At 39.3% G+C, this 26,769-nt stretch overlaps 1 protein-coding gene across 3 annotated transcripts in view; it reads right to left on the reverse strand.

Moving 5' to 3' along the window:
- The window catches only part of PDE10A (phosphodiesterase 10A), a 331,061-nt gene that overhangs the window by 141,120 nt on the left and 163,172 nt on the right, over positions 1–26,769 (reverse strand). Inside the window, exon 1 of one of the 3 annotated variants that reach the window (XM_070733855.1) lies at positions 25,334–26,084. The exons of the other annotated variants lie outside the window; for them this stretch is intronic. Within the exon in view, the coding sequence (XP_070589956.1) occupies positions 25,334–25,397 (64 nt within the window). The 5' untranslated portion in view covers positions 25,398–26,084. Of the gene's footprint in view, positions 1–25,333; positions 26,085–26,769 lie in introns of those variants that run through there. 3 annotated transcript variants of the gene reach the window in all.

A 26,769-nucleotide genomic window follows, 5' to 3' on the forward strand; every position in this document is an offset into this window, starting at 1 on the left:
TCTTTGGTCTTCACCATAGTGGAGTTTGGAGTGTGACTGTTTGAGATTGTGGACAGGTGTCTTTTATACTGATAATAAGTTCAAACAGGTGCCATTACTACAGGTAATGAATGGAGGACAGAGGAGCCTCTTAAAAAGGAAGTTGCAGGTCTGTGAGACCCAGAAATCTTGCTTATTTCTTCCGCTTCTGGAATTTCTTGTGTTATACTCAGCATGTAGGCAAAATGAATGAATGAATGAATGAATGAATGAATGAATGAATGAATGAATGAATGAATGAGGCAAACTCCTTTTCCCATTTTTTAAATATTTAGATATTCCACATTTTGTTCTGATGCTTTTCAGCCATTATGCAAATTCTTCAGTAAGCAAATGAGGTGCCCTACGCAGCCATTTTTTAAAAGGTTATCTACCATTTGTTCTGCTCTAGAGACTTTTTTATAATTAATAAAGAAAAACTAGATATCTGATAGAAACTCTAGTTTCTTTACTTTTATACATCAGTTACAGCAATATGGTCTCAGGTGGCTCTACATCATCTAAATCCATATTGTATATCAAGCAGCTCATTCCAAAGATTACAAAAATGTTTGATAATCCTTATCATTACTGGGAATGTAAATTCTTTGGCTACAGTTGTATCTTTCATATTTGTTTTCACCCGGTACGTAGTGCTTTATCTACATCTTCCTATAAAGTTTTAGAATTCTGCTGGTAATACTATCAATTGTAACTTCTCTATTAACAGTACTTTCCAGAGCTTATTTCATTTCACTTTCTACAGTGTCTGACATTTTTAAATCTTACTTTGACTTTTGAGTCTATCTCTAGATTTCTACAGTGAATAAGGGGGGAAATCCCTTTGTACTCCCCATTTAATTGTTCCCTTTGAACTGCATTGCTTTTTAAAATATAATTCTTTTTTCTTTTCTTTTCTTCTCTGGAACTCAGTTTTCAATTTTAGAAAACAATCCCCCCCCCCCTGTTCTCTTGTTTCCCACCTTTCTTCATATTAGTTTATATTGCAATTTAATTTTTGCTGTTTTTTGTTAATGTCAAATTATTACTTTTTCACTATTTTTTGTCAGGATTATATCCAGAAAATGCAACATTTCCAAGGGACAAAACTTTAAAAAAATATCATTGCTACTTGTTGCTTATACCTTGCACTTTCCAAAGTTAAGTTTAAAGTTAAAGAAATCTTTTATTTGTTTATTTATTTATTATTTAGATTTGTATGCCGCCCCTCTCCACGTTATAACATTGAGGGCACTCCAATTCCTCTTTACCTTACAAACATTAATTACATTTCAAGATAAATAGTGGCTCCTATTCAGTCAAACTGTGTAGATCAGATTGTCAGAACTTATGCTACTTTCATCATGCATTTATTTATGTCCTTTTCAAAGGAACATCAAAAAAGAAATAGCACTGATTTTGCTCAAGTTCCTGCAGGACATAAACCAGAAATTATAGGAAATGATATACAATTTGTCTATTGTGTTCATGTGGGCTTTTTACAATTTCATTTTTAAAAAAAATAAAATTGTTGTGTAGATGAGGATATCTTGACTCCCTTCTAAACTACTGATATCGTATCATTTTTTGAGACACCCAATCCAATTCATACAACTTGGAGTCTTGTCAGTGACAATTTCCCAAGCATGTAACTTACGACACAGAAACTTTTTCTGTATGTGTGTGTGTATTTGTATGCGTATGTATATATGTGTGTATCAATGTTAATGACATAATCAAAATCAAAACTAAAAAAATAAATCAAAAAATAAAACTGGAAATCTAAATATTCAGAAGCAATAGAACTAACTTATCATGCAAAGAAACAGTCATAATAATCCTACTCTATGGTTTGGTGAAACAAATGAATATTTAGAATTTTGTTAAAAATGTGTTCCCCAATTTTATAACTGAAGGATGATTTGCTGTCAATTCTTGAACTGAGAGCAGAATTGTTTAATTCTACTTTAGTGTTTATCCAACATTTTCTAGTAAGCCCTAAAATTGAGTGGATTCTTGAGATAATACATTATGTTTTGATTTTATTGTTTTTTATGATATTTACTTTCAACTTGAACTAAGAATGATACTTAAGAAGGGTGTGAAGTAACGGCTAAAAGTCAAAAATACTTAGATGGACGAATGGAGTACTGTACAGTATGTTCAGGTGGTTTGCTTATATAGAGAGAATGAATTGTGAATAAAATATTAAATTATGAAGAAGGAATGATTCGATTAAGAGAAGTAGAAAGAATAAACATTGTTCTTGGATGGAATTCCTCAAGATAAAAAAAGTGAAAAATTTAAAGACCAAAAGGCAATTTTATTTATTTTATTTATAAAATGTATTGGCCTCCTGTATTACCATAGGGTAACTGTACAACTGTATAGAGATGTAGCAGAAAGAAAAAAGATTGCAAGTATAGAAAGACATGAAAATATTTTTGTTCGCTAAATGGCATTGTTATGAATAAGATTTTTGCTATATTTTCTTCCTTTATATCAAGTCTTTGATCTTTTTTCATTACTATTTACTTCTTTCCTGCCCTTTGTATCACATTGTTTAAGGAATACATTTTTAAACTATCATACAGACAATAAAACGACCTTTAAAATTCAAAACTGCATCAAAACATATTTTTTGCCAAAAACCTATTAAAAGCTTAAATATTATGGATCAATTTTGAGGCTAATTGGACAACTTAGCTAGATTAATGGATGTCTATGTCTGAAAATGAACATGTGACTTGTAATTAAATATTGAAGAAATGGTCATTTGTTGTTTGATTATATATTGAAATAGGCATTGAAAGAACTCAGAGGAGCATCTCTTTATGTTTCATAAACTAGAAGTTTAATATATGTTGAAAATTAAAAATATCAAAATAAAATAAAAGTTTGCACCTATGTCTAGTTTTATTTTAGTTATGCTGTTTATATGCTACTTTGCTACTTAAATCAGTAATTCAGAGAATTACTTGGTAATCATTAAGTTAGTAAAATAAAACACAGATTTACTTGATTTGTATTTATACATTTGGATCTATATTGTGCTCAGTGTATAAACCATAGCTTGTTTAGAGCCATGAATATTTTTAATATCAATTGTGACTTATGATTTATGTGGATTATTGATTGTTTCTAATTTTCTATTTTACATCTGGTTTAATTTTGTGGCCCATCCTAGTCTCTAACTAGCTCACTGAAGTAGGAAAGGAAAAGAGGACAAATCAGAAAGAGATAAAACAAACCACAATTATTTGTTCATCTACTAACTGGTGTATTAACTTCAGTAAACCAAGATTTTAATTATGGTACATTGAAGTTATATTGGCTTGACTCTAACCCTATATCTGGTTCACATCAAATATCAACTATAATAATTTTAAATCAAAAGGCAGGCATTATGGTTGAGCATTCATTATGAAGCCAGGTACCACTGTCTCTGGCTTGCTTTGTTGTTGTTGTTAGTTGCGAAGTCATGTCCGACCCATCATGACCCTATGGACAATGTTCCTCCAGGCCTTCCAATCCTCTCCCATCCTCTAGAGCAGAGGTGGGTACCCCCCAGTTTGGACTGATTCTATAGAACCGATAGTAACTTGGCGGCCTGTGTCACTGGAACCAGCAGCCTGTCTAGGCCTGCCACGCCCCTGAGCTGATTCTCTCGGTGGAGCCATAGGCGCATCCATCTTGTTTTTTGCTTCTGCGCATGCACAGAAGCTTTTTAAAAGTACTGTGCATGCATGCACAAACTATGTGCCCCTGCACAACGTGTCCCGGAGCGAACTGGCAGCAAGAGAATCCACAACCCAGCCCTGCTCTGGAGTTCATTTCAGGCCAACTGTTTCAATGACTCCATTCAGCCACCCATTCTCTGTTGTCCCCTTCTTCTTTCCCAGGATTAGGCACTTCTCCAGTGAGTCCTTCCTTCTCATTAGGTGGCCAAAGTATTTGAGTTTCATCTTCAGGATCTGGTCTTCTAAAGCAGTGTTTCCCAACCTTTTTTGAGCCGTGGCACATTATTCATATTTTCAAAATCCTGGGGAACACTGAACAGGGGGACGGGGGGCGGGGGGGGGGCTAAAGAAAAGTTTGGACAAAAAAAATATCTCTTCCTCCATTTCACTCTATTTCTCCCTCCCTCTTTCCTCCCTCCCTCTTTCCATTGTATCTCTCCCTCCCTCTTTCCTTTCTATCTCTCCCTCCCTCTTTCCTCCCTCCCTCTTTCCTTTCTATCTATTTTCTTTCTATCTCTCCCTCCCTCTTTCCATTGTATCTCTCCCTCCCTCTTTCCTCCCTCCCTCTTTCCTTTCTTTCTATCTCTCCCTCCCTCTTTCCTCCCTCCCTCTTTCCTTTCTATATCTCCCTCCCTCTTTCCTTTCTATCCTTCTCTCCATCCCTCAGCGGCGGCAAAGAAGAAGGAAGGCAGGCTGCAGAGGGCACCGAGGACAAGAGCGCTCGCTCGCTCCCTCGCCCTCTGACTTCCCTCCCTCGCTGCTGAAGGGACAAGCGCGGGCACGAGCGCGCACGCGGGCCCATTGCAAGAAGTTTTTGTTTGTTTGTTTTTTCCTTCCCCCGGGTCACGGGAGAGAGAGAGAGAAAGAAAGAGAGCAGCCAGGGAAAGCGGCCTCGAGCCGAGTGCAAACTGCAGGATGCGGCAAAGGACTCCTTGCCAACCAAAAAGGGGGTGGGGGTGGTGAAGGCAAAGCCTGGGAGGCGGGGATGGGAAGAGCGGGAGATCCCCAGACAGAACGGCTGAAGGGAAGGAAAGACGGAAGGAGGGAGGGATTGAGAAGCGAAGCCAGGGAGGGCTGAGAAAAAAGGGGAGCGGCGCGCGAGAGAGAGGGGGGGCGGGCATTCCCGAAACGGACGGAGAAAGCCCTCTCTCGCAGCGAAAGCACTCCCAGCCAGGGGGCTGCGAGAGAGGGCATTCTCCGTCCATTTCGGGAAAGCCCGCCCTGGCACCGGCAGCGCCCTGCCCAGCTGGAGCTTCCCTAGGAGCTCCACGGCACACCTGGCTGTGTCTCGCGGTTGGGAAACGCTGTTCTAAAGAACAATCAGGGTTTATCCCCTCTAGGATAAAGTGATAGATTTTAACATTGACCGGGGGGAGGGAGGGTTGGTTAAAGGTTTGTTCTATATGGAGCAAAAAAAAAATTCTTTTTTTAAAATCTCTCTCCCTTTCTTTCTCTCTCTCCCTTCCTCCCTCTTTCTCTCTCTCTCTCCCTCCTTCTCTACCTCTCGCTCTCTTTTTCTCTCTCTTCCTCCTTCCCTTTATTTTTTTCTCTCTACCTTCCTTCCTTTCTCTCTCTCCCCCTCCTTCCCTCCTTCCCTCCCTCCCTCTCTTTCTCTCTCTTTCTTCCTCCCGTTCTCTCCCTCCCTCTTTCTTTCTCTTTCTTCCTTCCACTTTCTCTCTCTCCCTCCTTCCCTCCCTCTAACTTTCTCTCTCTTCCTCCCTCCCTTTTTATTTTTCTCTTTCTCTCTCTCCCTTTCTTTCTTTCTTTCTCTTTCTCTCTTCCTTCCTCTTTTTTCTCTCTTCCTCCTTCCCTTTCTATTTCTCTTTCTCTCCCTCTTTCTCTTTCTTCCTTCCTTTCTTTCTTTCTCTCTTTCTTTCTTTTTCTCCCTCTCTTTTTCTCTTTCTTCCTCCCTATTTCTCCTTCTCTCCCTTCCTTCCTCTCCATTTCTCTCTCTCCCTCTCCCTCTCCCTCCCTTTCTCTCTCTCCCTCTCCCTCTCCCTCCCTTTCTCTCTCTCCCTCTTTCTCTCTTTCTTTCTCTTTCTTTCTCTTCCTTCCTTTTTCTCTCTTCCTTCCTTTCTTTCTTTCTCTCTCTCTCCCTCCTTCCCTCTCTTTCTCTCTCTCTCATTCCTATCTTCCTCTCTCTTTTTTTCTCTCTGTGGAGCCAGTCAGAGTGTAATAGATTTCACTGCCATTTGCCTTTTTCTCTTCCCCTGAAGCCCCCACCCTGGTATCCTGTAGCGGAGGAGCCACTTATTCCACAGGGTTAAATTCCATGCTTCTCCAACAAGGATCACCTCTACGAATCCACAATTCCTTCCAAGAGTCTCTGCAGCTGCTGTTGCTCCTCGCCTCTCCTAGAAGCACCTGGATAGGCTTCCTCCTGGGGGGGAGGGGCGAATCAGGCACTGCAGCTGTCGAGTGGGGAGAAACGGTGCCTGGCTCCACTCAATCCTTCTATTGGCCGTGAGCATGAGAGAGAGAGAGAGAATCGGGACATTTTTTAAATGACGCGGGACGCGAGATAAATTATGAAAAAGAAGGACTGTTCCGCCGAAAGCAGGACGTCTGGTCACCTTACTCTAGGACTGAATTGCTTTTTCACCTCATAGGAGTCTTCTCCAGCACCATAGTTCAAAGGCCTCAATTCTTTGGCACTCAGCCTTTCTTATGGTCCAACTTTCACAGCCATACATTGCAACTGGGAAAACCATGCAACTGGGAAAGCCTTGACCACACGAGCTTTTGTTGGCAGGGTGATATCTCTGCTTTTCAGCATGCTGTCTAGATTTGCCATAGCTTTCTTCCCCAGGAGCAAGTGTCTTTTAAATTTCTTGGCTGCAGTCCCCAACTGTGGTGATCTTGGAGCCCAAATAAAATCTGTCACTATCTCCATTTCTTCCCCATCTATTTGCCAGGAATTGAGAAGGCTGGATGCCATGATCTTTCTTCAAACCATAACTCAAAGTGTTGTGGGATTGCAGTTGAAGCATTTGTACTGCCAGCCTGGTAGCCTAATCTGGCCTGAGCACATTTACAACTGGTAATCTTTACTAAGGACTTAAACATGAAGCAAATTTATTAGGGATAGATTTAATGATTCATAAAATATATCCCCAATAATAAATCTTAATATATATCTTAATTATTCAGCTCTAAATAATATGTAAGCATTAGTTGCATAAGCATTAGTCATCCAGCACTTTTCTGTTATTTATTTTTTCTGCCTTATGCAATATATAAAACATTATGTTAATTCTATGTGGGGATCTAGATGGAAAACAATAGGTTTAGACTCAATCCTAGCAAAACAAAAGGCTGGGGGTTGTCTTAATCTGCAGAATTTCCATACTTAGTTCTAGATGGGATTGCACTATCCCAGACAACCCCAATGTGCAAATTAGACTCAAGATTCCTACTTGAAAATTACCTTTGCACCAAAGGCACCAATTTATGGATCCAGAGGCCTTCTTCTGGTCACTGGTGCCTTGATCACCTCTTGCCTGGATTATGGTGGCACAGTCCATGGTGGCACAATGGTTAGAATGCAATATTGCAGGCTAATGCTACTGACTGCTAGAGTTCAATCCTCACCATCTCAAGGTTAACTCAGTCTTCCATCCTTCCAAGGTCAGTAAAATGAAGATCCAGATTGTTGGGGACAATATACTGACTCTGTAAACCACTCTATATCGGGGTGCCCTAAAACCATTTCAAGAGTACCCAAGGTTGAGAATGCAGTTGCACCTTGTATGCCCACGTTACATTATTACTTTACAAACTGCACTGGTTGCTGGGAGCTTGCTGCGGCAATTCAAAGTGCTAGTTATTTATCTATAAATGACTTGATGACACAAGGCCAGGTAATTTCAGAAACACCTGCCTGTAATTAACTCTGCTTGTTTGATAAGCTATTGCAAAATTGGCTTGTTGTGGATCATGTCTCTTACGCAACATCATCTGGTGGGACTCAAGAAACATGCCTTCCCTGTCACTGAGTCTACCTACCAACATACCTCTGAGATCCAGATGGCCTGATTGCCTGCTTCCTGAAGGAATTGAATATCTAGTTTTTCCTCCAGTCAGGCTTAATGTCTTAATACAGATTTGTCTAATGGAGATCTTCGCCTAGGATCTATGGCCCATTTTGACTTGAAGAATTCAACTCCCAAAATTCTGGGAGTTAAAGTCCACAAATCATAAAAGGTCCATAGTTCCTCACCCTTGACATGGACAGTGATAGTGAACCTTTGGTATGGGTGCCACAGGCAGCACGCGGAGCCATATCTGAGGGCACATGAGACACTGCCCTATGTGAATTCCAGCACGCATGTGATTTTCAACCTTCTTTTCAGCTGTTTTTGCTCTCCCCGAGCTTCAGGAAATCTCCTGAATCCTGGGATGGCAAAAAACGGCCCAACAGGCCTACCAGAAGTACAGAGGCTTCAGTGAGGTTTGTGGGCATGTATGGGGCAGTGCAGGGGGTTGTGCACATGTGGGGGGGAGGGCATTGCATTATGGATATGCATTCTATCACACGAGCAGACATCTTTTTGGCACACGAGCCAAAAAAAGGTTCGCCATCACTGACTAGGACACACGCTTTCAGCCCAGCTGGATGAAATTACAAAAGAAAAATTGTTTGGATTTTTTTTGCCCAAATCAGGCAATGTAGACTTTAACAAAACTTGTGCCAGTCCTGAAGCAACAGTATGAGCTTGAAAGTTAGACAGTTTTAATGAGAAATTCCCTTTATGAATCATTGAAGTTAGTTTGTGTGTGATAAAAAATGAGTTTAAGGGGAGAATGAGCAAATACTCAAAGAATATTAATAATAGGCAAAAATCACATAGAGAGAATTGCAAATAAAATCTGTTTATTCAGCCATGCTGCTTATTTTCCACTGGCTTAGAAGTAGCCCTATAACGAGATAGGCAGCAAATAAATTTTAAAAATAAAATAAATAATATTCAGCAATCACTGCAGTACAGAGAATGGTTGGTGATTTGGGCTTTGTTTTGTCTGTTGATAAGACTTCCTTGTTCCTTTTTTCTCTTTCTTTTCTTTCCCCCCTTAAACATTGTCTTTTTTGCAGAATGTTGAAGTGAAAGGCAGCTCCTTGGGGGAATCTGAGTTTTGTTTTGTGCAATGAAGCAAAAGTCTCTGTCTTTTACAGTATGATCTAACTACAGATCAGAATGTCAACTAGCAGGCTAGCCTATCTTCCCAGTGGCTGAATGCTAAAGTCACAAATTAATTTACCCCAATTATGTCTCTATTAAAAATATTAGTAGTACAGTGGCTTATGAGGAAGTGAAGAAAAATGAATTCCCTCTGTTCAGCCCTCTTCTCAAAAGTTCCAAAAATCAATAAAAATTACTATAGGCTAAAAAAAAGTTTACTTAATCAAAATGCTACATCTCAATATCAAATGCAACATTCTCATGTCTATGGAGATTCTCAGACATTCAGGTCATGGTTGTCCCAAAGGTGCTTTTTCAAAAGCCAATTGGATTTTTGAAGACATTTTGTTTCTTAACCAGGAAGCTTCTTCGGTTCTCACTGAATGGTGAAGAATGGAAGGATTTATATTTATATGACTGCAAGGAATATAAGTCCTTCCATTCTCCAGCATTCAGTCAGAACTGAAGAAGCTTCCTAGATGAGAAGCAAAACATTTTCAAGCAAAAACAAAAGTCCAGTTGCCTTTTGAAAAAGCACCTTTGGGACAAAATTCTCGTATTTCCAAAATGCATAATCCTGCTGCAGAAATCTCATAGTGTTTCAACTCAAGAAATAAATGATTCTAATGCTTATTTGGGACAAAACCTTCAAACGCACTAAAGGGTTTTGGCTTAAAACACATCCACTCAATGGAAGCATTCCAGATGATATTTCTCTACCTAATGCGCACTATCTTCCAAGAATCTGAAGTCCGGATCAAGAAACACCAGAAGCAAACACTCTGGTGCAGAGAGTTTCCACAGATGGATTATATTTTAGAGAGATGCATTCTTTAAACAGATTAAATATTTATTCTATTTATCAGATTGGAACAGGGTGTGCGTCGGAAAAAAATATCTTTCCTCAATCATTTACCCTACTGATCAGCAGCCTGCAAAAAAAGGGGGGTAGTTTCATTATTGCAAATCTGTTTGCCTTGTTTAGCAAATCAGAGAAATCAAAAGACAAATATCTTATTTATTGTTAGTGTAATGGCTAAAAATAAGAGTAACACAACTAGTATACATAAGAAGTGCCTTTTAGGAGTTGCAACAAGGCTAGCAAAGAAAGAGAGAGCACATAAAAGTTGGCCCTATTACCTCCAATCGATCCTTGCCCTTCTCTTAATTAAGGATCTGTAAAGGAAAGTTCTTCTGCATGTATAATAATCTTTCTCTGCTCTTCATGATTGTGACCTCAGTGGTGTAGTGCATAGATACCACAGGAGATTCTCCGTTACAAAATCCCAAGGATACCAGCGACAGGGCAGGAGACTAATTTTCCCTTACCCAGGGGAGGGTTCCTTACCTTTTCCTATTGGTGCGCTGCTTGCACATCGTGCCATTTTGTGCATGCACCTAGCATGATTTTACTTCTGTGCATGCGCAGTAGGGTAATTTTCCTTCTGCACATGCTCAGAGAGCTGAAAATCACAGAAAATTGTTTTTAAAAATTATGGCGGCACGCATGATCTGGCAAAGAGAGACCGGAACCATTGTACCAGAACTGCACAATTGATGGGCTGCTACTGGAGCAGCACACCAGGCCACACCAGTAAGAACCCACCACTGCCCATACCATAATTGTACATACTGTATAGTTAGCATAAAAGTGCCACAAATTGTTCTTTCCAAGGAAATTTCAAGGAACAACATACAAATACAGTAATACCTCATCTTACGAACTTAATTGGTTCCTGGAGGAGGTTCGTAAGGCGAAAGGTTCGTAAGACGAAACAATGTTTCCCTTAGGAAACAATGTAAAATCAATTAATGTGTGCAAGAAATAAACCCCGGCAAAAATGGCGCTCTGCTGGATGCCGCCGCCCGGCTGTCCCCTTTTGAAGCAGCCGGGGGGCTTCAAAACCCGAACCCGAACGCCAAACCCAAACTTTTGCCGAACTTCTGGGTTCGGCGTTCGGGAGACTGCCGAGAAGCCCCGCCGCCCAGCTGTCGCCTTTTGAAACAGCCGGGGGGCTTCTCCGCGTTCTCCCGAATGCCAAAGCCGGAAGTTTGGCAAAAGTTCGGGTTCGGCATTCGGGTTCAGGAGGGCGCTGAGAAGCCCCGCCGCCCGGCTGTCAGCTTTGCAAAAGAGGCACGGAGCTGTCAGGCCAGTCGGGAGGCTCAAACGGAGGTGGGGAATCCCAATAGGGAATTCCATGGGTGGAGCTTTGACGTCACGAAGACATCCTTCCTGGCTGGCCGAAACATACAATAATTGCCCACACAGTCACATGACCATATGTGGGGTGCTCAGCAACCAGCTAACATTTACAGCTGTTTTCAGCACTCTGCAATCACATGACTGTATTTTACGGTAGTTTTGCTGAAAACTAGCATTTATTTTTGGTTACTGGCAAAACCAGCCCGTTGCGAACTATTGGTTTGCTTAACAACTGCAGCATTCATTGAATGACCGCAGTGGTCACTTTACAGCCATAGCATTCACTTAACAACCATTGCAAAAATTGGTCATAAAATCAAGTAGCTCACATGGATGACTGATTTTATGAAAATCACAATTTAGGACCATGATGAGCAGACTTCATTTTGGTTGGAAGTCAAGAAGTACAAGTAATTTCATATTCTCCTTTTCCTGCTATAGATCTACATACTGGATCATATAGTTTTTCAAATATTAGAAGAAAAAAGGGAAAATGATTAGAAGGGATGGGAAGAAACTAAGTATTTCACATTATTGTAGGCATAAACCTACCACTTGTAAAACGAATGCTATAGAGCTGTAATGGTGAACCCATGGCACCAAATCTGAGGGTACTCGGGGCATTGCCATGTCAGCTGATTTTCAGCCTTCTGGAGGGCGGAGAGATAGTTTTCTCCTTCCCCAAGCTTCAGGAGAGGAGGTTGTTTTTTCCTCCCCAGGCTTCAGGAAAGCCTCTGGAGCCTGTGGATGGCAAAAAATGGACCCATCAGCCCAACCAGAAGTTCAGAAATGAACTTCCGGTTGGGCCAGTTTTCACCCTCCCCAGGCTTCAGGAGGCTTTCCTGAAGCCTGGAGACTGTGAAAAATGACCCAACAGCCCAACTGGAAGTTCATTTTCAAACTTCTGGTTGGGCTATTGGCCATCCACAGACTCCAGAGGCTTTCCTGAAGCCTGCGGAAGGAAAAAACAACCTCCTCTCCTCTACCCTCCAAAGGCCAAAAATCAGATGGAGTCCTTTTTTTGCCATCCACAGGCTCTGGAGGTTTCAGTGAGCCCTATGTGCGTGCATGGGGGGGGGGGTTGCACACTTGTATGGAGTACATTGCAGTATGGGTGTGGGCACACACATGCTATCATGTGTGTCCTTTTTGCAAAAAATGTTTGCCATTACTGCTAGGCTTCAGACCGACTTCTATATACAGTATTCCAAATGGGACTTTTCTCTAATGTTATATTACAAAGCAACCTCTGAAATTCATCAATATTTGAGAAGGAAGTTTCTGTGTGATGTAATTAAGAAGATTATAAATTTCTTCTTATGTGAACTTTGGGACTCAAGGATACTGAATTAGATAATTATGTTCCAAGATCTATGTGAAGAATCTGACTGGCTCTCTAAAATCCTAATCGGGAACAATTATTAGCTTTTTGATGCTAAATTAAAAATAACCACTCTCCTCTGAGGAGTTATATAACAGTATTGACTTATTATATTCAAGAACATGCCTACAAAAAATTATTTCTATAATCAATCTGAGAAAGTTCTCTAAAAGACAAGTTATAGAGAAAACTGATGATTATTTTGATTCTGTTGTGTTTTTAGCAAAATTAAAAAAATATTTCCTTTATTCACATTCTTCTAATTATACCATATCTTGTTTAATATAGCCTCTGATAATAAATTAATCAAAGCAATTATATTTTATAAAGAAGAATGTAATTTGCCAATGTTCAAATTACAAGAACAAAAGTTTCTTGACATTTATTTATTTATTGGATTTGTATGCCGCCCCTCTCCAGAGACTCGGGGCGGCTAACAGCGACAATAAAACAGTGTACAATAGTAATTTGGTATTGATGATTAAAAATCAATTAATATAAAAACCAAACATACATACATACATACCATGCATAGAATTGTAAAGGCCTAGGGGGAAAGAGGATCTCAATCCCCCCATGCCTGGCGGCAGAGGTGGGTTTTAAGTTGTTTACGAAAGGCAAGGAGGGTGGGGGCAGTCAGTTGTTTTGCTTCAGGCCAAGGCAGAGCAATAAAAGAATGGTTCAGCAAGTTTGAAAAAAAGTAAAATGCATTTCACATGGAAAATCACATGAAAAGTAATAATTAAATAATTTTTAACAACCTACAGCAATCAAAAGCTGCCTTGGGCTACTTTAACTGTTCCTTACTCAATCCATAGTCAGCTATCGACACCTTTATACAGTATAAAAAGTCAGTTATGCAGTTTCTCATAGCTTAACAAGTGCATAAGAGAGAATAATAATATTTTGTTTAAATGTTAGTAAGTGCTGCATAAAGGACAAAGAAAAACTGTGCATGACCACCAAGCATAAAGCTCTACAGTCTGCAAAGGAGCTGTGTGATGTTAGTGTGACTGATACATTTCATATGATACAGCCTTCCCTTGAAAGCGCACATGAGATACAAAGGCTAACAATTTTCTGTGTCTGCCTCACTTGCATAAACATCAAACCGTCTTCAAGAGGACAAAGCCATTCATTTCCTTTAATGACAGATAAACTGCAACTGAACTCTGCTGGATTCCTAAAAAGTTTTTTTAATTCTTTGATTATTGAAATGAGGATGCATTTTATCTAACAAAATACCAATTCAAATGGAATCCAACAGTAGAAAAGAAATGACATCCTTCGGTCATGCTTGCAACAAAAAAACCCTTATTTGCACATTGAATCTTTTGTCAAACTGCTAGAACCTTTAAAGCATTGACGAGGATTAGGATTGGCATAAACTACTTCTTATTCATCTGCCATTAATTATTACGTTTTGTCATAGTCAGTACCCTGACTATCAGTGGAGGACCACATCTTGTAATTGTTCATTTGACAACCAAAGAGATGCTTTTTTTAATTGTGGAATCCATTATGTGCACTATATTTGTTTTTAAAATGAAGAATGCACCAGTCTTGTCACAATTCAGGTACATGCTGAAAAATGCTAGTATTTGATACAACTTCTTCACTATCCTCATCCATCGTTTTATAGATGAATATTTAAATTTATGTGATGTAATGAATTAGGACAGCTGCTCCCAACTTTTATTGCTTGGTGGACCAGCATGGGGGTAGAAAGGATGATTGCGTGTGAGTGCACAAACTCACACAAATGGAGCTTCACACATTAGCACCCGCTACTCATGAATGAGGAGGGGTGGGCTGCAGCGCAGGGATTGCGATTTTCTGAATTAGGACACCATAATAAGTAAACATGTTTGGGTATCTTCACAATGCAGAGTCAAAGATAAGATCCTGAGTTAAACTGTTTGATTCAACTATGGTTCTAACCTATAGAATATGTAACATTTCTATATAGTATCATTTAATTTTCTGATCTCTTTATCTTGTGCTAACTCACTGGTGTTCTATTATGTATCTCACCTGGTTTAAAATATTGAGAATTATGTCAATGGTTGGATTATAATCTGGGTAGGAAAGGACTTCAGTTGATTCGCATGCTATGGTGATGTAGTAGTTGTAGAAGATCAGGTAGTTTTTAATAAAGAAGCATTTTGTTGGAAGATACTGGATAGGCAGTGTTTCCCTTTTCTGGTGTTCTGGGCTGCTGCGGTATGTTTACAGTCAGTTGACTAATGTTCTTGCCTGTCTCCTTTTCTGGGAGGTTGTGTTGTTAGTTTGGTAACAGAGTATTTGGTTAGTGTGATTATTTTTCCAATAGAATTGCATTTCTAATTTGCTGCTCTTTCCTCTGCTGATATCAAGGTAGGGTAGTGTGTTATTGCTTTCTTCTCTTATGAATGTTATTACTTTGAAAATGTTAATCATTTCGTGTGTCTTTTAGTTTTATGTGTCTTCCCTTAACAAAACAAAGATAAAAAAGCTGTTCCTTTTTATTATGACAACATGTCATCTACATACCAGATCCATACGTTCAGTTGTACATGATAAGAGTGCTATAGTTTCTAGATATTGCATTACAGTCTCCGCTATGAGTCCAGAAAGTAGTGAACCCTTAGATGCTTCTCTAATTTGTTGGTATATTTGTCCATCAAAATTATTATTATTATTATTATTATTATTATTATTATTATTATTATTATTATTATTATTATTATTTGGATTTCTATGCCGCCCCTCTCCGAGGACTCAGGGCGGCTCACAACATATAATTCACATTATACAATATCTTGAATCCAATTAATTAATTAAGAATCTAAAACACCAAAAGAGCATAAAAAACAATCATTCCATTCATTAAACATTCTCTCAACACATTCATTGGCCAGGGGGATCTAATGGCCCCAGACCTGGTGGCATAAATGAGCCTTCAGACTCTTAGGGAAGGCGGGGAGGGTGGGGACAGTATGAATCTCCAGAGGAAACTGATTCCAGAGGGCCGGGGGCCCCACAGAGAAGGCTCTCCCCCTAGGCCCCGCCAAACAACATTGTCTAGTTGATGGAACCTGGAGAAGGCCAACTCTGTGGGACTTGACAAGTCACTCGGATTTATGTGGCAGAAGGCGGTCTCGGAAGTATTCTGGTCCCATGCCATGTAGGGCTTTATAGGTCATAACCAACACTTTGAATTTAGTCCGGAAACCAACTGGCAGCCAGTGCAAGCCACGAAGTGTTGGAGAGATATGCACATGTCTGGGCAAGCCCATGACTGCTTGCGCGGCTGCAAATAATAGGTGGTGAAGCAGAGGTTAAAAATGTCCATGATTCTGAGTATTTCAGTTAACTAGACTGTGTTGTGTAGTACCACAGCTAAAGATTCTTTCATTAATTATGGATCTATGGACACAAAAAGTGCTGTTATATCAAATTAAACCATAATGTTAACCATGATTTTTGAGTCTTTGATTTTTCTGGAAGTATCTTAATGGGAAGTTGATAGAATTTGTTTCCCCTTTCTTTTCTGTAAGTTCTTTGGCTATGTTATATGTCGGGTTCCTAGTAACAATACAATTATACAAGGAAATAAGTTGAGCTTGTGTATTTGTGGACTAGGACAATGTGTACAGAAATTACTGACATAGTTTGTTACTGCTCTTTAATTTTTTAGTAAAATTGCAGCAAAGAGAAATTTAGGATTTATTTATTTATTTTGTCCAATACACAATGAGGGTTTTAGTGGGTATATATCTATATACACATAGTAAAATACATGATGAAGGTTATAGAGGAGATACTCATAGTAAAATATATCTAAGAAATAATAGAAAAGAAGGTATAGGAATAGAACATATCAATGAAAGAATAGAAGAAGAGATATAGGAATAGAAGAAAGGTATAGGAGAACAATAGGACAGGGGACGGAAGGCACTCTAGTACATTTGTACTTGCCCCTTACTGACCTCTTAGGAATCTGGATAGGTCAACCGTAGATACTCTAAGGGTAAAGTGTTGGGGGTTTGGGGATGACACTATGGAGTCCAGTAATGAGTTCCACGCTTTGACAACTCGGTTACTGAAGTCATATTCTCTTCCCAATGGCATCTACCCATCCCAGCAGATCCAGTAGAAGAGATTCGTTCCAGGTTCTGTCCAATAGAGAATGTCATCTGGTAGAACCCACAAGTAGGTGTTTGCTGCAGCCGCATTACTGAATATTAATGCCTCATACCCACTGAGATCAAACAGGTTGCAAATTTGATGGCTTTCTACAAAGGCTTGTAGAAGTGACTTTGTCATCTGGCCTGGGATTCAGATAGTAATGTGGCAATATCGTTCTTGAATTGCTAGGCTCCCCAAGTTGACTGTACTATATGGATTTGAATGGATTTTTAAATGTTTGTATGGCTTATATGACTTTTATTTTTTATATTATTTACTATTTATATTTCAGTTGTAAGTTGCTCAGAGTTTACTTATTTTCTACCTTTTTATATGAAAAGCACCCCCAAAAAATCTCTATTTTAGGTAACTGCTGAAATAGCCATTGTCTCCTCTGAATCAAGCATTAATCTCTGTACATGTTAGAGGAAGTCACAAGGTTTACTTAAGCCAAATAAGCTTTCATTCTTATATTTCAGAAGTAAGTAAGAAGCAATCAAGTGTTGTATCAAAAATTAAGGGTATAGATACTTCATTTGAAGGCTTAAACTGGAACTCTGGAAACAGGCTGTTCTGCTCTGAATTTTCATGCAAACATGTACACCTAAAGTAGGATTGAAAAAAGTGGGGCTCTTATACATAGTGGTCAAAACATGGGTAACTTTTTCCCCCAGAACAATAATAAATGTTCAACTCAAGTACAATTTTAGGGAGGAATAAATTCATAAAAATCCATGCAGTGTGTTCAAGTTATACTCCTACTGAAATTACATTTTTAGAAGAAGCCATTTTTAAATTATTTTTGTGAGATAAAATTCAACAATACTTAGAGTAGTAATATTCTCATCAGCAATGTACAATCTTGCCGAATTTTAAATAAATGAATTAAAAGTAGGTTTTTCAAAGAGAATATATCTTCAGAATTGCACAGAAGAAATTAGTTGCTGCAAAACCAATTCAGATTAATGCTAATCCCAACATGATCAGCAATTGGTCAATAAACACACTATGGAGCAAACATACTACTAAAGTAAATCAGCAAATGCACACCTATTCTTAGCATACATTTTTACCATAAGATACATAAATATCACCAAAGACAAGCCAATTATAACCAGATTTCAAGTCTTTTCATTTCAATCATACCTGTAAACCCTTAGATCCAAACCACCCACTTCTTCTCACTACCACTTTTACATGACCTATGAAAGGCTAAAACATATAAAGAACAGTTGCTGGAACTGGCTATGTCTAGTTTAATGAAAAGAAGGACTAGGGATACATGATAGCAATGTTCCAATATCACAGGGGCTGCCACAAAGAAGGAGTCAGGCTATTCTCCAAAGCACCTGAGGGCAGGACAAGAAGCAACCTATAGAAACTAATCAAGGAGAAAGGCAATTTAGAATTAAGCATAAATTTCCTGACCAAACAATTAACCAGTGGAGCAGTTTGCCTCCAGAAGTTGTGAATACAGTGTTCCCTCGCTTTTCACGGGGGATGTGTTCCGAGACCGCCCGCGAAAGTCGAATTTCCACGGTAGAGTTGTGGAAGTAAATACACTATTTTTGGCTATGAACAATATCACAAGCCTTCCCTTAACACTTTAAACCCCTAAATTGCAATTTTCCATTCCCTTAGCAACCACTCAGATGATTACTCACCATGTTTATTTATTAAAGTTTATTAAAAAAATATTTATTAAAGGCAGATGAAAGTTTGGTGATTACATATGACGTCATTGGGTGGGAAAAAACGTGGTATAGGGGAAAAACCCGCGAAGTATTTTTTAATTAATATTTTTGGAAAACCGTGGTACAGACTTTTCGCGAAGTTCGAACCCGCGAAAATCGAGGGAACACTGTACTCCAACAATGTAAGTTTAAGAAGAGATTTGTCTGAAATGGTATAGGGCCATGACGGAGAACCTACTATGGCATGTGTGCCTGAAGTGGCACACAGAGCCATCACTCAGAGCACGCCAACCATTGCCCATTGCTCTTCCAGATTCTGACACACACATAAGTACCAGCCAACTGGTCTGCGTGCACCCAGAAGCTCTAGAAACTGGAAGAGCAGTTCTTCCAGTTTCCACTTCCACGCACATGTGCCAGGAAGCTGAATTCTTGGTTCCGGCCAGCTGGTCTTCATGTGCACCAGAAAGCGGAAGACCAGGTGACCATTGCACATGTGCACAACAGAAACCAGAAGTTCAGCTTCTCGGCACACTATGCTCAGAGCAACTTCTCTTCAGGCTTCTGGCACTCCTGTTCACGCGCTCCTGTCTCCGTGCCAAAAAGGTTCACCAACACAAAAGCAACTTCTGTTTAGGTAAAGGCCATACCCCAACTATCAAATGAGCAATTTCTGTCACATCGATTAAAGTCCACATACAGTTTCTGAATTTATACCAGGGAAATTATAAGAATCTTGATTTTTAAGTAGTCTCTACATGGGTATTTGACCATCTGACTATTCAAATATTAATATTGTAATATCACTCTATGAAGAATAGACTGGAATGACTTATTTGCAGTTTATCAACCAGCAGAGGGAGTACAATATACTAAATGGCACTTATCTTTTTTAAATATTAAAACACATTTCAAATAGTGTTGTGAAATAATTTGTTAATGCGTTTTTTTAAAAAATTGAAATGCATGGACAGAACTGTAAGGAAAGGATCTTATCCTGGAAAAAGGTCTATGCCCCAGCATCTAAACAGTTTTTTATTTTTAATGGTCATTATATTATTACTATTAATAATCATTAAATATTAACATTAATTGTCAATAATTCTTAAGATTTATACAGGTACTTGACCAGGGATCTAGGTTACCTATGTCCTTCTCCACGTGTATAAATTGCAAACTAAAAAATAAATTTGGTTTCAGTATTTTGATACATCTGTTAAAATATTTATGCATAAAATAGTAGCAATTCTAATCAGCTGCCATCAATAAAATTGAAATAGCTAAGTAAGATAGTAAAAAAATGAAAACAATTCTGTATACATGAAAATAGAATCTGATGTCTTAACTGATAATAAAATAGAAGCCACACACAGCCAACACATGAGGAAAAGTGGCATCCAATTGTGTTCATGTACAATTGATACATTTGTTCTTTAGGTCTTCGTAAATTATTGACTGTAACTTTCATAAAAGAACCAGGAACAATGTTTTACTTTCTGAATGTTTCCAGCCCCCTTCTTCCTGATACAATTGCATACATTCTATAAGGCTATGTACTGCAAGAAATATGTAAATATGAAACATGTATACCTTGCTTCACTGAATTGGATTTAAATCCACATATTTTCTTGTTTGTCCTTGGTAGAGAACATAATCTGTCATCATTGCTACTGAATAGCTTTTAATCTTGCTATGACACCTTGAAGTCGGTGACTATGAAATAACACAGTTTGCACAGAAAGACATGACAGAACCCTGAGATATTAAAATTGCACGAAACAAGTGTCAGGATGAATGTTTGCTATTACCCTAGATTAAAAATAATGACTAAAACAAGTGAATTTCTTTTTCTGTATTACTAAAATCAACATTACTTAAACAAGGTAATGAAATCTTATAGTAAAAGTTAAGTCACCTTCCTATAGCCCCACCAAAAAAGAAAATAAAATAAAATAAATACACAGCATTTTAAAATGCTCTTTGACTTATAGATCCAACAACTTTCTAATTAATCACAACTTGAAAATAATCCAGTTATGAATTTAAAAACAAAATACAGTATTCCCTCAGCAATTTGTAGATTATGTAAAATCAGATTGTTTGATACTATGGTAGAACCTAAGAGTTAGATAGTAAAATTACTTTAGGATAGTGATAGTGAACCTTTTATTTATTTATTTATTTATTTATTTATTTAATTTTATTTTATTTTATTTTATTGGATTTGTATGCCGCCTCTCTCTGAGGACTCGGGGCGGCTCACAGCATATACAAAAACAAAACAATAATATGAATCCAATTAATTAATTAATTCCTGATACATTTGCATACATTAATTAATTAGTTAATTAATACTACATTAAAACAACCATTAAATGCAGCAGAGATCCAAACACCAGTTGGCTGATGGGACGCGGGGCATCCCAACACCGGCAGTGTGGCAAGAGGTAAGATCTTTTTATTTCGTGAGCTTCTGTTTCATCATTTGCAGGGAAACAGAAGCTTATGAAAGAAACACCACAGAGATCTGACCTGGGGCAATGGCGCGCATGCCAACAGAGAAGGCACTGCATGCCACCTCTGGCATATATGCCATAGGATATAGTAGGTAACAAAATATTCACATTACTTATGTTTCAGGAAAAAAAACAACTTTATGGAATTGTGTGTGATGATATTAGCAGAACTATGTGGTAGTCATACAATAAAGTGCAATAAGTTATGTTATTTGCATCTATTTGTAAATCATCCTATTTCCTGATGCTATTTTCTGAAAAAGCAATATCTTACTAAATGGTTTGCAATGCAGCTCTTATTTATCTGAAAAAATATATTCTGTTATTGCATGCCCCGGGTCCAAAAACTATCATCAGAGAATTTCAGATTGATTACTGAGCAAACAGCTAGCTACTTGAAAACCTGAGCTCAAGATCTGTATCCTCTAAAAGCAAAGTTCAAGATCCAAATATTTACACATCCACCAGTTTAAACACAATCAGAAAAGAAGCTATAACATTTCACAGTTCCAGGATATTCAAATGATATAAAGTCCAGACCAAAAGCATAGTACTAGATGTGGGCATAAAATTTCACTCAAGAGAATAATAGTACTTGTGAACATGGATAGTTTTTTCTTGCCTGAAGACTGTCAGTAAATTTCCCTAAGCCTCCATAAGGAAACGGTATCAATCTCTTACTTTGCTCTGCATCCTAGAGTCTTTAACCATACTGGATCTCTCTAATTTAAACTTTATAACTTTGTCTTAGAATCCAACTCTCCTGGTTATCTCCTTCGTTTTGGAATTCTCTGTTTGGTTTCCAATCCTGCTTTCCAGTTTTGTGGCTAGTCACACAGTCAGCTAGATATTTAGACTGGATCTGGCATTTTAATCTACATATTAAGTCTTCCCCAAGAATCTGGAACAATATTATTATCACCATTAGACAAACATTTAGACTAGATTATCCACCTTTTGTGTTTACCCAAGATCTGGGAAAGGCAGATATCATTTAAAGATGCTAATTATGATTTGTCACACAGTCAGCCAGATGATGACTTATTAGTTATTTTTATTATTTTATTTTGTTCTTTTGTTGTTGTTATTGTTGTTGATAATAATAATAATAATAATAATAATAATAATAATAATAATAATAATAATAATAATATGCTGCTCAACTACCAGTGATCAGTGATTTTGGAATAATTTGACTTGACTCAATCTAACTTAATACTGATCAAAGGCCTTTGGGAGTCTTTATAATCAGTATTCTTTAAGTAAGGCATCTACGCCTCTGCTTACTGGAGAAGAAAATATATCTCCTTTGGAACTATAAAGAAATCCACTTTATCAGTTCAATCAATCATCTCCCCATCAAAATGTTTCCTCGACATCTCTTGCAAGTAAAGTATCTCCCATGATATTTCTAACTTATTAAGCCTGTCATAATCAAACGCCACAATCTTTCATTATATACTATCCGGGGGGGATGGACATATAAGCAAATGCAGAATCTATTGCATTACTTGTACAAAAAGTTGATCTTCATGAGAGAGTTCTCAGAAGGAAGTATTTTCTGTAAACTCTTTATGAAAGTCATTTAATCAAGTATACAAAACAACAGTGTGATGTCCTGCAACATTTTAAAACGAAGTTTAGAATCAAACTTTCTACTACCTTTCAAGATGCATTTGGAGAAACAGAATGAAGCATTTGAGGAAAAGAACAATTCATCCTTTATGGCTTTGTTATGTTTTGGGGAGGTGTGCCAATGACATAGGAAATATTGGTTACAGGAAAGGAAGAACATATTCTACTAAATATCAACATGTTGTAGAAAATAATCTCCCAACAGTCAGTGAAAGAAATTGAAGATAACAAAAAAAGGGCTGGACATTTTCGCAAGACCACAATTCAAGATATCCTTACAAATCAAAAAGATTTACAAGAAAGTGTAAAGATTTTAGAAATGTCTTTACAGTTTGCTCTCCAAGCTTGTTTCAATTTAGTTTCTGAACATTTTGTTACCAGACTAGGTAATATCATCAGGATTTTCTTGTCCTATTCTCCTTAGCTTATAAATGTCTTGTGCGCCAGTTTGGTCAGTTAGTTGTGTGATTGTTTATTTGTAGCTTGATTTAAATTCTGAGCAACTCATTCATTCTCATTGATTGGTTGTTTGAATGGTCTGGTTTCTTACATATTCATATGTTGGATCTAGATCAACATGCTTGTTAATTGCTCCTTTGTTAGAATACAAATTTGTGTATGGAAATGCCTTTACAGTCCTCAGACTTATTACTGAAATTAATGGTTGTTTCAAACATCAAGGCATAAATGAGGACTTAAAATATTTTTGAGCTAGAAGATTTCTGCAAGGAAGAGTGAGAAAAAATCCAAAAGAATAAAAAAATTCTTAGCTGCTTGGGGAAAACTGTTTGGAAGCTATTGTTTCTGCCCAAAGGGAATGGTTTTATTTATTTATTTGTTTGTTTATTTTGTCCAATACACAATGAGGGTTTTAGTGGGTATATATCAATATACACATAGTAAAATACATGATGAAGGTTATAGAGGAGATACTCATAGTAAAATGTATCTAAGAAATAATAGAAAAGAAGATATAGGAATAGTACATATCAATGAAAGAATAGAAGAAGAGATATAGGAATAGAGGAAAGGTATAGGAGATACAGGAGAGCAATAGGACAGGGAACGGAAGGCACTCTAGTGCACTTGTACTTGTTAGAAGGATGTCTAAATTTTTGTATCTAATATTTACTTTTTTTTCATTTGTAAAGAACTGAAAATATATAAGAAGTTTGCATTCAAATATACAGGAAGATGTTACGTTGAACTTTAAATTGTGTTAGTTTCTGTTTACACAATTATTCTTAAAATGCACAATGTGTATGTGTATTATGAGATGTGAGATGTGTATTAATATTTTATCATAGCTTTATATGTGTATATGTTATTTCTTCTTTCTTCCTTATGCAAAACATTTGCTATGTTTCATAGGCACATATACATATATAAGAATTGGGGTGGGTGGGGAATCCTTCACTTCATGAAGTCTGTTTCTCCCAAAATCAGTTAACGGACACTTGTATAACTGGATTACACACAGAGTTTAAAATAAACGTTAAAAATGAGGCAGTTTGCTAGTGATTTGGTAGTACTGTATTCTATAAAATGAAAGAAATCTACAGAAATGGCCAATCACTGTAACATTAGTAGCATGCTGGGTGCAATTACTCCATAGGACAAAGATAGTCCAATACTTATTTATTCCAAATTCATATAAAGTGCCAAGAACTTTTTAATTCTGTTCTAACAAGCTCACCAATTAACCCAGAAGGCACAAACTGAATGGTTGGAAAAAAATATTTAAATATTTTAGAATCATGTGGATGAATTTTTCTATGTAGTGTGTACACACTTGTGTCACAAGCCCTAATTATTCAGTCTGTTTCCGAGTTCCCTTTGCTATTTCTTTGGCAATGCTGAATGCTTATATTTTGAGTCATTTCATTGCTAGCAAGTTAGTAAGCAATAAACTCATTCCTTTTTCATTAACAAGCAAAGACTGTGGTCTTAAAATCTCGGTATAGCATACTGGGATTGGGGGGTGGGGTTGTTTTGTTTCTTTGAATAGTTTTAATCAAAACATCAAGTGTCATCTATTCTATGCCATTCAATGTGTACATTACACCTGGGAACAAATGCCAAAAAGCTGACCAAAACAGATAAATACAATTTCCAGTTTCAGAAAAGAAACAGCTTTCTTTCTTTTTAATCTCTCCCTGGCTTGATAAGAAGTTTTCTCTCCCTCCCCCCCTCCCCCCACTCTTCAGCAAATATTTGTAGCTCAGGATTGAATGGAGGGGGCCCTTGGTGCTCTCTCAGCTTGGTTACAACTCAACTCAGAGAACATCAAGGACCTCTCATTTCTCATACATTTGGTCAGGAAAAGTTCTGAAATCTGGCCTGTGGTGTCCCAGGAAACAGTTGTGAAGAGCAGCAACAGCGTTTCTTGCCAAGGAAATATGCCCTGAAGGCAAGCAAAAGGCTTTCTGTGTTTAATGCATCCCGGAGCCAATTCTTACCCATCCTTACATGGAAACTCCTTTCCAAAAGGAACTTCGGCACATTACTCTTTAATTTTGAACTCCAATCGCCCTGCGACCGAAGCCTTCTTTCTCCCCCTATCTTCCAGATGAGCAAAGTGTTCCTCGCCGCTCTCTCCTTCCATCCCTTGATAGGTGGGATCCACAGACACACAAACACACCGACACCCGCTCACACTTTCATTTTTCAAGCGGAGGGTTTGCCCGAAGGCTTCCCAACCCAACCCAACCTGAGCCGCTGCAAATCCCGCACCCAACCCGCCTCTCTTCTCCCTCCACTACTACCCCTCCCCACCTCAACAGCCTCGGCACCTACTTGCGCTCAATAAACACTCGGTCAAACGTCTAAAGCAGCTGCCCGACGAAGATCCATCTTCCATGGCTAGCCTCAGCAAAGGGGAGCAGAGGCGGAAGGGGAAAGGGGAAAGATGCCTTTGTTGCTGCTGCTGCCGCCGCCGCCTGAGCACGCTGCCCCTGCCTATCGCCACCGGCGGCCAACTCTTCTTCCTCCCGGCTTGATTGTAGGTTCGCGGAGAACCAGGAGGAGGAACCGATCCCCGCCGCCGGCGACGCCGACCGGTGGCGCCTTTAGAGCTGGAAGGCAGCAGGATGGGAGAAAGGGGGCGTTCAAGTCGCTCGCCGCCGCCGCCCGAGGAGTAGGGCAATCCAGGGAACCGGCTACCGCTCCACCATCGCCTCCGCGGCCGCCTCGCTTTGCTGGGCTGGCTTTTCTTCCACTCCTTCCCGCCCGCAGGACTCGAGAGATTCGGTAGAAGAAGACGAGGCGGGGAAGAAGAAGAAGAAGAAGAGGCGGCGGCGGCGCGAAGTCAAAGGGAAGATGGAGAAGGGGAGGGGAAGAGAAAGGAGGAGACGCTTTGTTGCGTTGGAGACGCGGCTGCAGGAAACGGTCCCTTTTTTTCGCGGAGCCGCCGCCGCCGCTGCGAGAGCGCGGGAGGAGCTGTCAGCAGCCCAGCCGCTTCTGAGGAGAAGCCCCGCTGCCGCCGCCGCTCCGCCTCCAGCCAGGGGAGTGAAACTGGCTGGAGCTGAAGCCGGGCTTTTCCCCTCCCACTGCAATAGCGGGGGGGGGGTGCGAGAGGCGGGCTAAAAGCTCCTCCTCGGGGTTGGCCATCGAGCCTCTGTCTCTCCCGCCCTTTCCGCGGAAGTTTTGAGGTAGGACGTTTTGCGAGAGTCACAGGAGGGCGCCGGAGGAGGCGACGAAACAGAAGCCGGATGGGTCGTTCGGAGGCTGACGAAGCCAACTCCCTCCCTCCCACACACACACGCCCAGCCACCCCCAGCCGAGCATACGAAGCGGTTCCGAGCATGTAAATCGCGGACGCTTTCCCCGGACTTTACGAATTCTCTTCAGCCTAATCCCCTCACATTTCTGTATACTTCCCCGTTTTTTCCCGCACGGGAATAAAGGCGCTTCCCCCCCCCCCTCAGTTTCTCTCATCAGCTTTTTAAAAAATACAATAAATGACCCGCGCGCGCGCGCTCACCCTCCTCCCCCACACCGCCTTTCTGTTTCTTCTCAGCAATATACATTATTCCCCCCCTCTCATCTGCAAAACGAATTCGGGAAAGCGGGGGGGGGACAGTTTTGGAGAGGGGACCGCTGCAGTGTATCTAATTTGCAGCCGAGGCCGCAGAAAACACCCAATGGCTGAGCTTCGCGCCTCAAAAACCGCCCCCTCTCCTTTTCATGCCTCGCCTCACCTCACCTCTGCGCTACCTCTCGCCTTAACGCTA

This window comes from Erythrolamprus reginae, chromosome 1, assembly GCF_031021105.1.
Source record: "Erythrolamprus reginae isolate rEryReg1 chromosome 1, rEryReg1.hap1, whole genome shotgun sequence".
Classification (NCBI taxonomy): domain Eukaryota; kingdom Metazoa; phylum Chordata; class Lepidosauria; order Squamata; family Dipsadidae; genus Erythrolamprus; species Erythrolamprus reginae.